This window comes from Parasteatoda tepidariorum, chromosome 4 (assembly GCF_043381705.1).
Source record: "Parasteatoda tepidariorum isolate YZ-2023 chromosome 4, CAS_Ptep_4.0, whole genome shotgun sequence".
Classification (NCBI taxonomy): Eukaryota; Metazoa; Arthropoda; class Arachnida; order Araneae; family Theridiidae; genus Parasteatoda; species Parasteatoda tepidariorum.
Genome location: NC_092207.1, coordinates 23,071,652 through 23,088,488, shown reverse-complemented (window position 1 = coordinate 23,088,488; position 16,837 = coordinate 23,071,652). Strand labels below are relative to the sequence as shown.

At 27.5% G+C, this 16,837-nt stretch overlaps 1 protein-coding gene across 1 annotated transcript in view; it reads left to right on the top strand.

The window, feature by feature from the left end:
* Positions 1-16,837, top strand: part of LOC107438252 (putative leucine-rich repeat-containing protein DDB_G0290503) — a 62,882-nt gene that overhangs the window by 20,209 nt on the left and 25,836 nt on the right. The window contains exons 12-20 of the mRNA XM_043046156.2: positions 82-201; positions 1,159-1,269; positions 1,796-1,903; positions 3,081-3,209; positions 10,076-10,222; positions 12,032-12,091; positions 13,405-13,608; positions 14,296-14,418; positions 15,775-15,975. Of these exons, the coding sequence (XP_042902090.2) occupies positions 82-201; positions 1,159-1,269; positions 1,796-1,903; positions 3,081-3,209; positions 10,076-10,222; positions 12,032-12,091; positions 13,405-13,608; positions 14,296-14,418; positions 15,775-15,975 (1,203 nt within the window). The remainder of the gene's footprint in view (positions 1-81; positions 202-1,158; positions 1,270-1,795; positions 1,904-3,080; positions 3,210-10,075; positions 10,223-12,031; positions 12,092-13,404; positions 13,609-14,295; positions 14,419-15,774; positions 15,976-16,837) is intronic.

Genomic DNA, 16,837 nt, shown 5'->3' with positions numbered 1-16,837 from the left:
TATATATATATATAAAGCATCACGATCAGCGACTGACACTTAAAATACTTTCTGTGTCTAACGATTTTGTTTTCACTTCAGAGAAATGAGCTGTTCTCCTTATGTAGTCAATCCTTGGAAATAGAATTTAAACAAAGAGAAGAAGAAGTTAAAAATTTAAACTCTGAACTGTCCTATTTACAACACATTGGAAACATAGATGTAAGTGTACATACATTAAAGTTATTAATAATTAAAGTACATTTACCATTAAATACTGTTATTAGATGGACAAGAAAGAAAGTTATACTTTTCATTTAGTTTTAAATCTTAAAAAATTCCGAGTGATTTTATACTTTAACCTATAAATGAGTGATTGTTAGTAATAATATTTATATTAATATTAATTAATAACTCTTGGCATAATTCACAATAAGCATAGTAAAACTTAAAGTTTGTCTCTCCTTTACTAAATAACTACAGTATTAATAAAATTAATTTTATAATTTGGTTTCTTTCAATAATTTAACGATATAAAGCAAAATCGAGAAATCAAAATTTTGTCGAAATCCTGTATTCTACAAACACTTTTCGAAAAATCTGGTATTTACATTCTGCTCCTCTTAAAAAAATTACACATTTGTAGATGAAACTTTCTAAAAGTATTATATATTTCCAAGCAAATATCATTTCAAATTAGAAATTGGAAAAAAAATTAAATTATTATAATAATTTGGTGGCTACTTTACTTTATGAGAAACTTTTCAACTCATTTAATGAGCCCCACCTACTAAAAGTGAGTATAACAAAACACTTTTACGCAAAAATGTCTAAATATAAATATTAAATCTTTCAGAGTACTACTTTTTGCTTTTACAATTCATAATTGAGTCATTTTAACTTAAAAGTGAATACATGAAATTATTGGTGCGTTCTACGGTGGCATAATGATATAACAATTGGTTTTAAATAGCATAATTATGTTTAAAGTTCATTAAAATGTTTACATATATTATTACTTATTTAAATTTAAATACTCTTATAAATATATTTTAACTTGCATAATATGATTCCTCAATCCTCCAATTTTTGTCTATCTTACCTTGAACGCATGAAAAACACAGGATGCTGATAACTTCGATTATTTGATTCATGTTAATATCTTATATTTAATCTTAGAATCTTAAAGTGATTGAAGCCAAAAATCTTATGATTCATGGTATTGAAGACCGAAACCTCGAAATTCAGCAAATGAAAAACACTTGCAATGCTTGGAAAACGGAAAGTGAGGTAAGCAAAGTGTTATTGTTTCTTTCTACTCATTTCATTAAAACATTTTATGTCTGAATAAAAAAAATTATTATAATGACCATGCAATTTTTCTCACATTTGTCATTATCATCACCATCGTCAGTGATGATAATTTTCCTCATTTATTGTACAACCAGTTTCATTGGAATGGAAACTTTGTTATATTGACGCAGAATTGAAATATATAATAGCATAATATTGTAATGAATTTTTTTAACAAGTACGATATTCTTGTGTATATAGTGTCTATAGTATGCATCGTATGTACTATATATCGTGTCAATACTATATATCGTGTATAGTGTCTATTATTGAACGATACAGATATCTTTTTTTTTCTTTAGATTTCTTGCTCCCATTTCCTTTTTTAAGATTTATTTTTCTTTTTTCTTCTGTTTTCTTTTTGTTTTAAGTTTTCTGTATTTTTTTGCAGATTCAATTTTAAATAACTTCCTCCAAGAAGGTTTTAAATTACAGAAATCATTCTCAGCCATTTTATTTTCAGCTCTTTCCTATTGTTGCTACCTTTATTGATCAAATGACAAACTCGCTAGAGAAAAGAAAAAGTGAAATTCAACTTTTAATAGAAGTTTTGGAACTTATCGAAAGCGAAGTAAGCCACCGTTTATCTTTGTATTCAAAAGAATGAAATTTCTATCACATTATAATACTTTTCTTAATAGCTTGTATGAAATGGAACTGTATTATCCGTAAAAAATATAATCAGTCTATTAGTTTATAACTTGTCTCCTAACATTTCGTATATTACTTTCCTCCTCACATTTTTTACAAATGATATTTTCATCAAACTTTTAAACTATTCTCTCTGAAACTTTTTAACTAATTCGACTTTCTGCAATATTTATATTGCAATTTTTTTATCTCAGTTACTGTGGTTATTGTTGTACAATTAAACAAAATAACGTAAGTGCTTTACGATAGATTTTGAAAAAAATACAAGTGATTGAAGGCGTTTTCCAGGTTCTACAGATATTTTTGTACATTTCAAGTGTTATAAAAATTATTAGTTACACATTCTCTAGCTCAATAATCCATGTAATAATTTTATGCCGCTAATATTTTAAATAACTTCAGTTTCAAAGATTTCTGAATACTTTCAGAAATAAAACTCTCACTTTCGACAATGCAGCAATTCTTCATATTCCATTAATTTCGAGAATGATTTTGTCACGAAATTACGTGATTTGTGACGAAACGTGAACTCTCAAATATATGAAGGAAATGTTGTCTCAACTCGGAACCTCATTGCAGTTGCATTATGAAAAATTGTTACTTAAAACGAAAACTAGATGATCGAAACTGGAATGACGAACGAACCCATCGGTTGTATTATGATCAAGGAGTTGACTTCATGCCAGGAAGATTTCGGGCATGGATGTAATTTATTTCTCTGTTCTGTCTGTCCTTCTCGAGTTGTTGGGGTGACGTTGATCTTTCTATATGGTGCCCACTAAAAAGTGAGCAACAATATCACCCGTTAGAAACCACGAGGCACTATGAGTGCCTTATTGTATTTCTTTTTTTCTTTTTTTTTTTGGAAAAAAAAGGAGAAAAATAGAAAGTCATAATATTTCTTTACTTCTGATGAAATTCGTTTAATTTAAGAAGTAACGATAGTTATTTCGTCACTTAGTCGAAATTTTTGTTCGGAGCCTATACCATTTCGCCTTTTATGAAAACGGTTTCATAAAAGGCGAAGCAAGTTTCGTGATATTATAGTATCCATTTTTTACAGCTTCACAAATAAAAATAATATTGTTCTTTTCAAGGGCGATATGATTACTTTATTTTATTCTCCGGTTTTACAAGAACTTCTACAGAAAAACAATACTGCCACTGAAAGAGTAGAACCTCAAATTCTTCTTATGAAAGAAATCAAAAATGATGTGGATATTCAGGTATATTATAATTTTAATGGAAAGATAAATATTTTTTAATTAATATACTACAATTTATTTTCCATTAATTCCTATTAAAGCAAGTGATTTTTCCTTGATTACTTCTCACACGCGTTGCAATTTACTTAATTAACAGTTCCGTAAATCAATGGCAAGTTTAGTTGCTAATTTTCAGTTACTCCACTTTTTAGGTTTTTAGCTGAATTATTAATTGTTGTATATTTTTAATAATACAACAATTTATTTTCTATTAATTCCTATTAACTCAAGTGCTTTTTTCTAGATTACATTTCACGCGCATTGCGATTTCTTTAACTCTTTAACTAACTGTTTCGTAGATGAACGGTAGGTTAATTGCTAATTTTTACTTAAACCAATATTTTATTTTTGCACTAATTGTACTCGATTATGATTTCTAATTTCTATCCCTTTCTCTCAAGAGGATAAAATCTCAACAAAAGTATATAGAAAGTTTAAAAAAATACGTTTATTCCTTATTTCTTCACTGAGAAAAAATCTGGTAAATTTGCAGTACTGTATGGTAATGACATTTTTGGTTAAAAAAAATCTTAATTCTAATTATAAAACTAAAATAAAAAGTATTTAAATTAACTAGTCGTTAATTTTTTCGTTCATACCGAAGTGGTTTACAAGAAACTCTGGTTTTCAAAATTACAGTTCGTATTAAGCCTTTACAATTTGAGCAGAAAATTAATCTAATGAATGGTTTAAATGAATGAATGGTTTAATGGTTATGATATTTTGGTTTTATTAAGCAGAACTGTGTTGTTGTTTTTTTACCACAAATGTCGTTACCATGCAGTACGGTAATTGTTTTCAACCGTGTGGAACGGAAACTGAACTTTGAAATGCATAAATGCAAGTTTTAAATTAATGAAACGACTCATTAAAGTTATGAACTGCTTTCATAATTTAAAAACTTTGTTCCTAAATTTTGAATTATGCAAAAAAATAAAACATATGCGTGATACAAAATGATACTATCAACATATGTTTAAAAGTTCTAAAAGTAGTAGTATTTTTAAGAAAAAATATTAAAATGTAAAGTAATGAAATAGTCAATTTTATGTAAAATGAATGCTTTAAATTTTCGTATATAGACCAATTATTTTTTTCATAAGATTGCATTGTAAATTGTTGTGCAGAATTCAATTATTTCATAAATATTTTTTTTTAATTTCAGTGCTCTAGAATAACTAGTGCTTGTGAAAAACTCTATTGCTCTTTGCTAGAAACATTTAAAATTGAAATGGAGGCAATATGTTATGATATCGAGAAACTTAGAAGGCATCATCATGTTCCTGTCGAAATCATTGACTCCCACGTAAATATGCTGAGTCTGATGCAAATAATTATCTATCTTAATCCAAAAATAATATAACTCTGTAAATTTTAGGAACAACCAAAATCTAAATTTAAATAACTGAGTTAAAAAATAGCTCTCTTCTAATAACTTTCTTCTAATAACATAAACACTAATTGTTAGTTATTCATACATTCAATGTTTCGAAACATTTGAATTTTTTTTAGTTTTTATTTAGACATTAATCTATGTTATATTTCAGCTGGAGATTATTAAGGTCACTTTTTAACAAAAAACAATGAGTTTTCAGTACTTCGTATTATTAATTGCATACCAAATACATTAATATGCGAAAATTATTTTCATCTACAGTATTTGAAAACTTAGACTCTGTAGATTTTAGAATATTTTTATTATTAATTTCAGTTCAATTACTGAATCAGATTTTTTTTATATGAGTATGAGTCTTTTTGCAACTATCAATTAATAAAAAGTAAAGTATTACTTAAATAATAGGAATCTGATGTTAAAGTTAATTATTCTTACAAATTTAACTATTTAACTTACACGATAATACGCTGTTATTATTTAAACCTACAGCATCAAGTGGCGAAAATACGCAATTAAACTTAATCAGTTGTTCATAAATGCTCTATTGTCCAAAATTGGTTAAATTGGAAGTTAATAATGTTATGAGAATATATATATAGTTTTCTCACATGGGGAAAAAGAATGTCCTCTTTTTTATGTGTTGGCAGCGAAGAATTGAAAAATCAAGCGTATAAGCGGTCATAAGCATAAAAGCGTAAACATGCATGTCATTAAATTTCTGAATGAAAATTCGTTTTTCGCGTGAACAACGAAAAGCTGAAACTAACTAAGTTATTAGTTGACAATGACTAAAAGTATGAAAAACGAATAGCTCACATCAACAAACAAAGTATTTTATATTATGTTTTAATTATACTTAAGAGAGTTCAATAATGATAATTTTGTTCATAATAATAATAAATTTATAGTGATAGCTCAAAGTTCTGAAATTCATAATTGCTTTTTTAACGAAGTTGTGATTCTTTAGTTCAATAAGTCATTATTGACTTAAAATTTTAATTTTTTGAAGACGAATTAGTTTTAATAATTTTAATAATTGATTTAAACTATTAAGGTTTTACTCTAGAGCACATTTGAAATGGGTTTAACTCTAAAGGATCTGAAAATCAAGTCATATAAGGTTGAATAGAAATTTAGAGAGATCTCGGCGTGTCAGCAAACAGGGGCCCACTAGTTTTTTTTGTGTTTTTTTTTTAATTGAATCGAAGCTATTCCAATATCGTCTAAAAAAAGAATCATTTTCTTACTATTTATTGTTAGTAAAAGTCAAAAAATCATTTTTACACACTATTGTTTTTATAATTTCACCTGCTGAACAGTTTCTAATTAGTGAATGGTTCGAATCCAATTTAGCATTTTCAAAATGTTAGCAACGTTTCCCTGTTCATAACGAAAACAACAGCAAAAGTTTATTTTAGTTTACTTATTTATTTATTATTTGTTTATATTTTATTTTTATTTATTTTTTCTTTTGTAATTTTACGGTATATTCATGTTATAACTATCGATATGCAAAGTGATGGAAAATTAACTACTACTAGTTTTATTTTTTATTCTGTTTATAACTTTCAATCAAATAAATGCTAAACTTGAACTTCTTATTTATTTCCTATAAAATCCCGTTTTATCGATCACTAAATTCATTAATAAATTGCATGGAAATCGTACAACATTGATTTAACAACTCGAATTCCAATCTCTAATGCAAGGATTCTTAAGTTTCTAAGAGTATTTTTGAATTTTCAGAACAAAGAAATTTTTATCACATTCAAACAATTATTTATGACTCTGTTTAAAATGAAGAAAACAGAACTTGAAAGGAGCATTCGAAAGCAGTCGATAGAAAAAGATGTAGAGAAGAAAATGCTTGAGATAACAACACTTTTACAGCAGAAAGATGCTGGAACTACAGCACAGGTTTATATTGCATGATAATAATCATTATTATTTTGTATCTTTAGTATAATTTTTTAAGTATTATCTCTGTACATGCAAAGTGAGTAAATTTAAGAGGACGCAATACCATGGGAGAAATTTTTCATTGCAAATTCTCTGTCGCCTCCATAAGTAATTTAAAATTTAGAAAAACTGGGTTCTGGAAAACTTAGAGTAAGCCATAATGCTTCAATTGCTGGAAAAAAAATCAAAATGCAAACAAATTATTGTAAGAGAACTTCCCGATTGTTTAATCCTACCTTATCTTCTTATAATTTGTTTTTATTTTGCCATTTTGAGATTTTTTTTTTCATTACATAAAACTTCATGGTTGGTTCTATGTTTGCCTGATCTCCCTTTTTCTATACTTTAAATTTTTAATCACTTATGGAATTAAAAGGATAAGAAGTTTCTTCCTCGGAAAAAAAAATTTTTTTTTTTTTCATCTTTAAAATTTAGAAAGAAAAAAAAACTTGTTTTTCTTCCGTGGTATAGAGTCTTCCTTAGCCGTGCTGGCTCAGGGGATAGAGCGTTCGCCTTCCATTGAGGCGAACCGGGTTCGAATCCCAGTCGATACGAATTCCTCATCCAGCTTGCACCGACCACAGTGCTGACGCGAAATATATCCAGTGGTAGACGGATCATGGGTTAGAGTCCCCTTGCCGTCAGGGTAACCGTGGGAGGTTCTCGTGGTCTTCCTCTCCATGTAACGTGAATGAGGGTTAGTTACATCAAAAATGTCCTCCACGAAGGCAAATTTCTCCCAATACTTGATCCAGGAGTTCCCTTGTCTTCTGGATTGATTTCAAAATTACAAGGCTACGGAGTTGAACATTAGTAGTCGTAAACGCAAAAATGGGGTCGGCTGTTCAACGACGGTTATAAAATTATAATATACATCTATGGACGGAAGTGTGGGTTACCTGGTTGTGCTGGACAAGTGACCAGCTTTCTTATTTAGGATACAGATTGTGCTCCTTTTGTTTCCCCATATGTTTTTCTTATATGGCATAATATTTTGGCCAGCTTTTGTTTTATTTACTTTGTTAATTTTTAATTGCAAAAAAAAATTTATTCTTTATTCTTATGCTATAAATAATTTTTAATTGTATTTTTAATGTCATCATCATCAAAATGTTCTTTATTTATTTTTCTTTAATTTTCTTTAATTTATTTTTTATTACTTTTTCTTGTTTATACAAAATAGGAAGAAATTTGAAAAATTATTTAATTTAAATACTTCTTATATTCCAATTTTTTGGATTCGATACATCGGGAAAAAACTGATCATATTATTTATCTCGCGCAATATCGCCAAAAACAATGAATTTTTAATTACATCAATATTAGTGTCATTATATATACTTTAAAATAACATAAAATTGATTCTCACTTTCCTCAACTGGTCAAGATCTTGGAATTCTAGTAAGTGCAGTTATTTATAACTGACTAAAACTAAACTCAGTGACTCGACAGCCCATAGAGGGCCAAGGCCTACAGTGCCCAGCTCAGTTTTCTTGATCTTGAGCTCTGGGTTGCAGGAGCAGATGTTCTGATTAGGTGGTCAGCCGAAAGCGGAACCCCCAGTGTTTAATTCCCAAGCATGCTTGATACTCATTTATCAACCCACTGAAGGGATGAAAATTCTAAGTCAGCCGTGCCCGGCCTTAGAATCGAATCCAGAACCTGTGGCACGGGAGCGCGAAGTCACCGGGCATCATTTATAACTGACAACCCAGCCAATATTTTATTCTTCATCATTAGAGAGGTATCTTTTTAAGTATTCAGATTTAATTTACAGAAACTGAACTTCTCTAAAATAATGGTTATCAAAATTCGAATGCTTGGTTTGCTTTCAAAGGGGAGCTGCAAATCGCACCTCTCCAGGTAACGCTCATCCTGATAGTCCTTCTCGAAAGAGTGTTTTGGTAGCGATACTGTGGAGCAGCTCGTTATGTACTGTGTGCAAAAAAAGAGAACCATTTTGAATAACTTTTCATTTAATGATCGGATTTTTACGTACTAAGGCTAAGTACTAATGGTTTAAAGTGGTGAGTTCAAATATGCTTATTAGTTAGCGCAGATGATGTTTTATTTTACGAAATCAAGCATAAAAACATACTGCCTCTGAATAAACACGAATTTCCTTTAGCAGATTTGCATTTCTGACCCTCGAAATACAGGCGGTAGTCGCTATCTGGTAAATATGGCCCCCATAGTTTTCATAGGAGAGCGGTCAAAATTTTGGGACACCTTAATGTTAATTTTATTTTTTGCGTATTTCTCCTTATAACGAAAATTTTTTAAGTAAATAGAAAAACTGTAGCAGGCTATTATGAAATTCATTTATCCAAAGATAATTTCATGCAAAAAAAAAAAAAGTAATTACTACTTATTGTTTTTTATCATTTTATTTAATAATAGTAGAAAATGTTTTAAATTGCAAGGTTTGCAAATATTTGCATCACTCTAAAGGAAGTAATTTTATAAGACAAAATATAGAATTTGAACGAAATCGGTCTAGTATTTCCTGAGAAATTGAACTTTAAAAAAGTTAGAACTTTAAAATTTGATTTCCAGGAATTATTTGAACGATTTTGTTCAAATTTTGTATTTTGCCATATTAAATTACATTCCTTAAAATAAGGTAAAATTTGTATACCTTACAATTAAATATTTCTATTAAATGAAATTTATTAAATAAAGTTATAATGATAAAAAGAAATTATTAATTTTTTGCATAAAATTTTTCAGTGCAAAAGTTTTTCTTTTTTGAGTGCAAAATTTTTTCAAATGACTTAAAAAGTTCTAGATATGTAGTGATAAAAACTAAAATTTACATGAAGTAGTCCAAACTTTTGACCACTTTCCTCACCCTATTTTTCAGGTAGCGGCTAAATTGCAGAAAGCGAAAAAAAAAGGAATGTTTATTCAGAGAAATTACATTTTTGTGTCTGATTTCAAAACTTAAAATATCGCATGCGCTTACTAATTAGCATATTTGAAGTCACACACTTGAACCATTAAGATTGAATTCTAATTAAGTGCAAATCAGATCAAAATTTAATCAGGGTGACTTTTATATTTATTTATTTTTTATTTGTTTATTTGCACACCGTACGTTTTCATGTAAATATACAAGTCTCATCATCTCCCATTCCTTTATCATCAGAATTAAAATCTATTCAATAAATTGTCTCTATGTGTTGTAATAAAAATAAACCATTTATGCTAGCCTGGCAATATAAGCTAATATAATTTTTAATTTTAAAATTTTTATAATTATGACATATAAATTAATTTATTCATTAAAACAAAAGTACAATGAATCAGTCATCTTTTTTTAAGATATACTTACAAAGCCTAAAGTAATCAAAATTGATACATTTTTATTTAATTTTAAAAGACTTCATTTGCATAAAATATCTATCGTTCGTCCTTTTTTTCGTGAATTGTTTTTGTGATCTTGTAAATTCAAGGTTTATTCTGCTTATAGGACTACAATTATTCTTTTAAAGAATATATTAGTTACTATGAAATAAAAAGAAAAGAAAGAGAAATGTTAACTGAAAAGCAAATACTGCAGGATTTTGAAAATATTGAGCGGGAACTCACTGTTGATTTAGAGATTGAAAGAGCTGAGGTAGGACATCATCACGAATGCATTTCATTTTATTATACCTTTTTTCTATTATTCTTATAAAATAAATATTCTATTGTTCTTACAAATTATTCTTATAAAATAAAACAGCATGACTCAATAGATGAAAATTTTTTGTTACTGAATATCGTTTTAAGAACAGTTCTCTTAAAATAATAAAATGCACTATTTGTTACCATTCTGTTTTTACTTTACTTGAATAAATAAACTTTTTTTTTTAATTTTGCTGAAAAAAACTATTTGAAAAAGGGGGTGAAATTAATAATTTAGTAAACTGAAAATTTATATCACTTAATTGTTTTTTTATCTTCCTTGTAGGAAGATAACATAATTATAAATAATTTTTTTAATGTCGCAATCTCATTTAGCAAGTTAAAATTTCATTTCTTTCTTTCTTTCATTTCATTCTTATCTTTTTTTTTACCAAAAAATTTAATTAAAAATTTAAAAAAAATCTCAATTTGTCACTTAATAAATTTATTAGTTTGCAAACTTTTCTATAAGTAACTTCTTAGAATGACGATAATTATTTTATCAAAATATTAACTCTTTATTTAGCTTATAATTGCATAAATAACTTGATAAAAGCGAAGCGTCTAGTATAACTATCATATTTTTTTGAAATTTTACTTATTTCATAAAACATTTGGCTATTTAACACTTTTAACACAGTTTTTTCATATTATAGATTTTTTGAATTGTTGAAATTAATATTAACAGCTTAAAATAAAAACACATACCTATAATTTTGAGATTCCACTGAATTAAGATACAGTTGTTTATCACTCTATGCTAACTCAACGGGGAAATGTTTAAATATCGGCAAATTACAGATTGTTACCCTCACTGAAAAAAAGTATGGTCAAAATTAGTAGAATATAGTTAAATTTAATGGGTTTCTGGTGAACACCAAAAAGTATGGTAATTTTTATTAAGGTATTTTACTAATTACTTTTGGTAAAATTAACAGTAAAATGTGGTTTTATTAACATGCTGTTTAATAGGAAATGTAGTAAAATTTCGTAATTTTATGAAACCTTAGAAAATGACATGAAACCACCTATTTCATTAATTTTACTTTTCAGTTATGTATTTTTACTAAACGTGTGATAATAAGGACTATAATTTTGAAAACCAGAATTTCTGGTCAGACATTACCATATGAACGGAAAAATTACCAAAAAAATAATTTAAATACCGTATTTTTTGGTTTTCTTATCATAATTATGTTTTTTTAACTAAAAATGTCATTACCATACAATTACAGTAACTTTATCAGAATTTCTTTCTTCGTGCATGTACCGTGACTTTCTAACTATGTTAGTTACAGGAACTCTCGACCCATTGGGCATCCATCATCATAAAATTGCACTTAATGTTAGAGCACAACGAAATACCATCTCTAATTTAGAGAGAGAGACATCAGTTATCTGAAAATAGTATGAATAATATTTTTTGTTTTATTTTACGACAAATATTTTAAAACCTACGTGTTTCGCATTAGAAGTTAAGTATCAGGCGACGTTAGAATAAAACATAAGGCGTTATTAGAATAAAGCTTCACAATGATTAAAAAGTGACACTTTGTGTACAGATCTTAGTAATTGGTAAATATTTAGAAGAATAAAATATTTTTTATTTTTTAAACATCATTTATTTATGGTTGAACTGCTTATAGCAAGTTGAAAAACTGTATACCGAACTATTAAAACAAATATTATAACACTGTGCTTTGACAAAAGTTACATTAAGAAATAAGATTTAATTCATACATACTTTTTAATATTGTAGAAAGTATCTTCTGAAGCTGAGACTGAAGAAGACACAGTAAAATCAAGTTCTAAAACTGAGGTAATGCAAAACTGACGAGTGATTTGAAAATTATTTTTTTCTTCTCTTAAATATTTTAAGGGGATCACGTTCAAGATAAATCCCTACATAATTACACGTAATCGTTATTAAAATATTGTGCCACATCAGCGTTATGAAAAAAATTATTATTCACAAAAAACACAATTTAAAGTTTCGTTCTTATTTACGCTTTTATAACCTTGCTTTACTCACATCGCTAATGAAGCTCTAGGTCTAATGACAATGCAAGTTTTAATCGTGTGCATAGCTACAGGTAGAATTTATCGCAATATTATCATCAGTCAGAACACTGGTCGACATCTCGCCTAGCTAGTACCTCTGTACCGGATTGACATTTGAAGTCTATGTCGTTTCTTAATCACTGGTTTATCATCAAAATTACTTTATTATCTGAAGATTTTTCGACTAACTAGAACGATCAAATCTCAACAAGAGCTTTGTGCTGTAGGACAATGCTACTTTCAAACGTTTCTTAATCGTTATAAGCAGAATCCTTAGTGATATTACCCCTTTAGTGAATTAATCATCAATTAAGATTTTGACAATATTCCAACTAGAGATAAAAAAAACTCACATTTTAGCTGAAGCTCTGGGCTTCTGCCTAGACAAACTTCAATTGTTTTTTTTTCAACCACTACAAGCAGAACTTCTCTCCAAATAAAATTTATTGTGAATTAAAACTCCAATCACTATCTGATGAGCTAGAGTTTTTAACTAAAACTCTGTAAAACATAAGCTATACTTGTTTCCTAAATGTTGTAAACAAAATTTATTACCATTCCATCGCCCCATCGACCATTTTTTTGGCATAAACAATTTAACAGACCCAAAGTTAAAATGAGGAAACATTAATATTAAAAAAAATATGTAAATACCATGTTTGAAGTGAATTATTGTTACACCTGAGGCAAGAAACCTAGAATGCATCACTTTCTAAATAAACTTCTATCATAACCAAACATTCACACCACGTATTTCAAAAGTGATGCGCCCTCCGTTTTATATTTTTGGTGTGACAAAAATAGAATTATTTTTTTCCTTTTTAGTCCACTTGAAAAATTAAATGAATACATTTTTATTTTATTATTTAATTTAATTGAGTGACTATTTTTTTTATTATTTATTTTACGTTTCATTTACTTCGCTCAATAGATATTTGGTTTAACTTGCACCAAGTAAATCTCTGGGTAAAATATTTAGCTTAAGAACTATTTATATTTTTTAATTTTATTAAAAAATGAAACTAACATAAATATTTAAATGCATTTTAATCTCATGTCTGTTTTTTGCAGGTATTTATGAATAGAGTGTATGAGATAAGAATTCAACAAGTCGAAGAGGAAATTATATCAAAACGAAATAAAATTCTTGACGTTATTAATAAACGAAAAATGATCATGGAAGATCTTGTAAAATCCAAGAAGAAGGAAATAGAAGCAAATGTTAATCTTAAAGGGGAAGAAATGCGATATTCACTGACTGTGTTCAAAGACAAGGTAAAATTGCATCTCATTTTTCTTCTCTCTTGGCAAAATTTATTTTTAAATATTTTTCAGAAAATATTTTTAAATTACATAAAAAATATCTTTTGTCATTTTACGTTAAATGATCATTTCAAGCAAAAGCAAATTCAGAAAAAAATATATATTTTCTTAATATTCATTAAAGCTTAATTATAAGGAAAATAACTAGAGTAAAAAATTGATAGCAATAGTTTATTTTCAGTACAAAAATATGTAAATAATTTGTTAAAAAAATTAAGAAGAAATAATTTGAAACTCTTACTTTTTTTAAAAATTATTAAGAGTGGTTGAAAATCTTTTTTTGCACGTAATTTATTTTTTATTTTTAATTTCATGTTAAGTGTGCAGCTATTCTTTTTATATTATCCATTTTTAAAAAAAGTTAAGTTTAAGTTAAGTTTAAGTTAAGTTTCAGTTAAGTTTAAGTTAAGTTTAAGTTAAGTTTAAGTTAAGTTATACATTTTACTCGTGATTAGTTATAGTTCTCCATATACTTGAAGTAGTTGGTAAACCAGAAATCAATCAGATTAACTTCACAAAAACATATGCATTAAGTGTGTATAGATTAGAGCAATAAACTAAACGATTCAAAAGATTAACATCAGATTAAAAATTGACCTTTTTTTTAATGCTTGCTTTTACTTATCTATTATGTTCTAGGAATCTCAGATATTTTGTTCATTAAAAAATTTATATCATGATATCATTGAGCTGAAAAAAGGGAAAGAAGAAGTTTCTGTCAGCCCTAAAGATGTTGAAAATTATCTGGCAAAGGAATTTCTGGTAGGAAATTCTGGTTCTAATTAACTTAAGGTTACTAGTCATTTTTATTAAATTAAAGGGTTCTTCTATTTATGAAGTTGTGTGGTTTAATTCTAATCTTAAGCTTTTGAAAAAAATTGACTAGCATCTGTCCAAGTAAAATTTGAAATTTTTTTCATTATTTTAAAAAATATAATTATCTTAAGTATGAATCTAAATTATATTTCATGTAATGTTTTTTTTTCCTAAAAAAAATTAAATTAGCTAAAAATTATTTTAATGCATTATTTCTATTATCTTCTGCATCTTGTCCACACTAAAAATGAAATATTGAAGCTTAATAACGAAAAATAATTGTTTTAAAATTTAACAACTAATGTATTAAACATTTTGGTTTTTCTTAAATTTTTTTAATTAAAATCAAACTTAAATTTTTGAACTAAATTGAAACAAAGACATTTGTTAATAAAAAAAATTGGTAATTTCCTTAATCAAAGGGTGGCATATTTTCATTTAGCTTGGTGTCTACATTCTGCGTTGAACTAGAGATTAAAAGAGAGGCATAAGTTATCATAAAAATTAATCATTATTCATTATACAAAATGTAGAAATATAAGTTAAAAATAAAATATAATGTCCATTAAATACTTGACCCCCCCCCCCAATTTTATTGGTCATGAGACTGATTAGCCCTCCCGGCTATGAGTGCTCAGTTTCAAGGAACTAAGTACATGGCTTCATTATGTGGACTTAGTTGGTGCAAAAAAATTCTAGTTGTTTAATCACATTAGGTGAAAGTAGTTAATAAGCGATTTCTCACAGTTAACTGTTTAAATATCACCTTATTTATGGTTACTTGACTGTTTTATTTGAATATGGTGAAATAACAATTAAAAAAATTGTTATTTAACTATTTTTCCGAGAAATGTCTTACAGAGTAAGGCGATTTTTTTCAATTGACATCAATTTATATCGCTTAAGAGTCATTTCACTTAACAGAATTTCTTTTATCGTACATATTATGAATTCCTTAAAAAGGAGGAAGTTTTCATAACGAAGCTCATAAATTTCAATATTTAGTAATAGTATTTTCTCTATTTATAGCTATTATTTTAACTTAACAGTACTGAAAATAAATTTAACACTATGATAGTATTTGAGAAATTATTATTGTGTTGCAAAATTATNTAAAACAATATTATGTAAGTTCTCTACAATTTTTTTGCATAGTTTGCAATTAGTAACAAATATATTGACACTGTCATTTAACTGAAATTACGAATTTTGAAATTAATATGATTTTTTAAAAGGCAAGCGAGCGAAGCTTAAGTGTTCCTTCACTGGTTAGTTTACCCTATTGCAATTTTTATAATACAGAAAGCAAAAATTACTGTAAAGCTGGAAAATCTCTTTGATGTTGCCATCAGCCTGAAAGAAGAAGAAATAGAAATACTACAATGGGCGAAGTTGAAACAAATGGAAAAGAATGTGTCTTTAATGAAGAAGAAAATTGAAAAAGTGATCCTAGATTCAAAGAAAAGGCTCGAGAAGGAGCTTCAAATTTATAGGAAACAAGAAGTATGTTGCGCATGTTTTTACATAATGAGCTCATTACATTAAAAAATTTTTATTACGTAATGCCTTTCATATGTTAAGATAGTTTAAGATTTTATAGGGAACTATATTGGCAGAAACATATCTTGTACTATTATACTATTATGAAAACAATTCGCAAAAAATTATATTAACTTTCTTAAACAATCCTTATTTTAAACTCAAATAAAATATATATAAGTGCTCTTTTTACTATAAATCTAGTTACATTATGAACTAGTTAAATTTCTAAATTATTTAAAATAAATTTTTCCTGATTTCCTGGTAATACATTTTTAAATTGAATCATAAACTTTAGTATTATATCAAACAAAAAATGCATGACAAACTTGTTAACGCTTCACTTTTATGTATGATGTACAAAAAGCTCTGTTTTAAAATATGTAACTAAGTTGAATCATACTATCATGCATCTTAAATTTGATGATGCAGTACTATGATTCTACTCCAAGGGAAATGTGGATCAATTTATTGAGGTCACGTAAAAAAATTTGTGAAATTTTATGGTTCAATAAACTGGTATTATGGTCTATCATCAAAACGGTTTTCTGGTTTGTGGTTGGTTCTAATGCCACTTGCCACACTGGTAAGTCTACTTTGTGAAACCGAGCAAATTTAAGGCAGACTGTGCGTTTCTTGTTTTTCGGAGGAATCATCTATTACCAAGAATTCGACTTCTGCCACATCATACGTCACATCTGTTTATAAGGCGGACCCACTCATACATCCATTCATTCATCCACAGATGGTAATTTTGACCTGAATCAGAGAACGATCGATCTCCAATCTAGTACCCCCAGAGGTATTGATTTGTTATGGGAACATG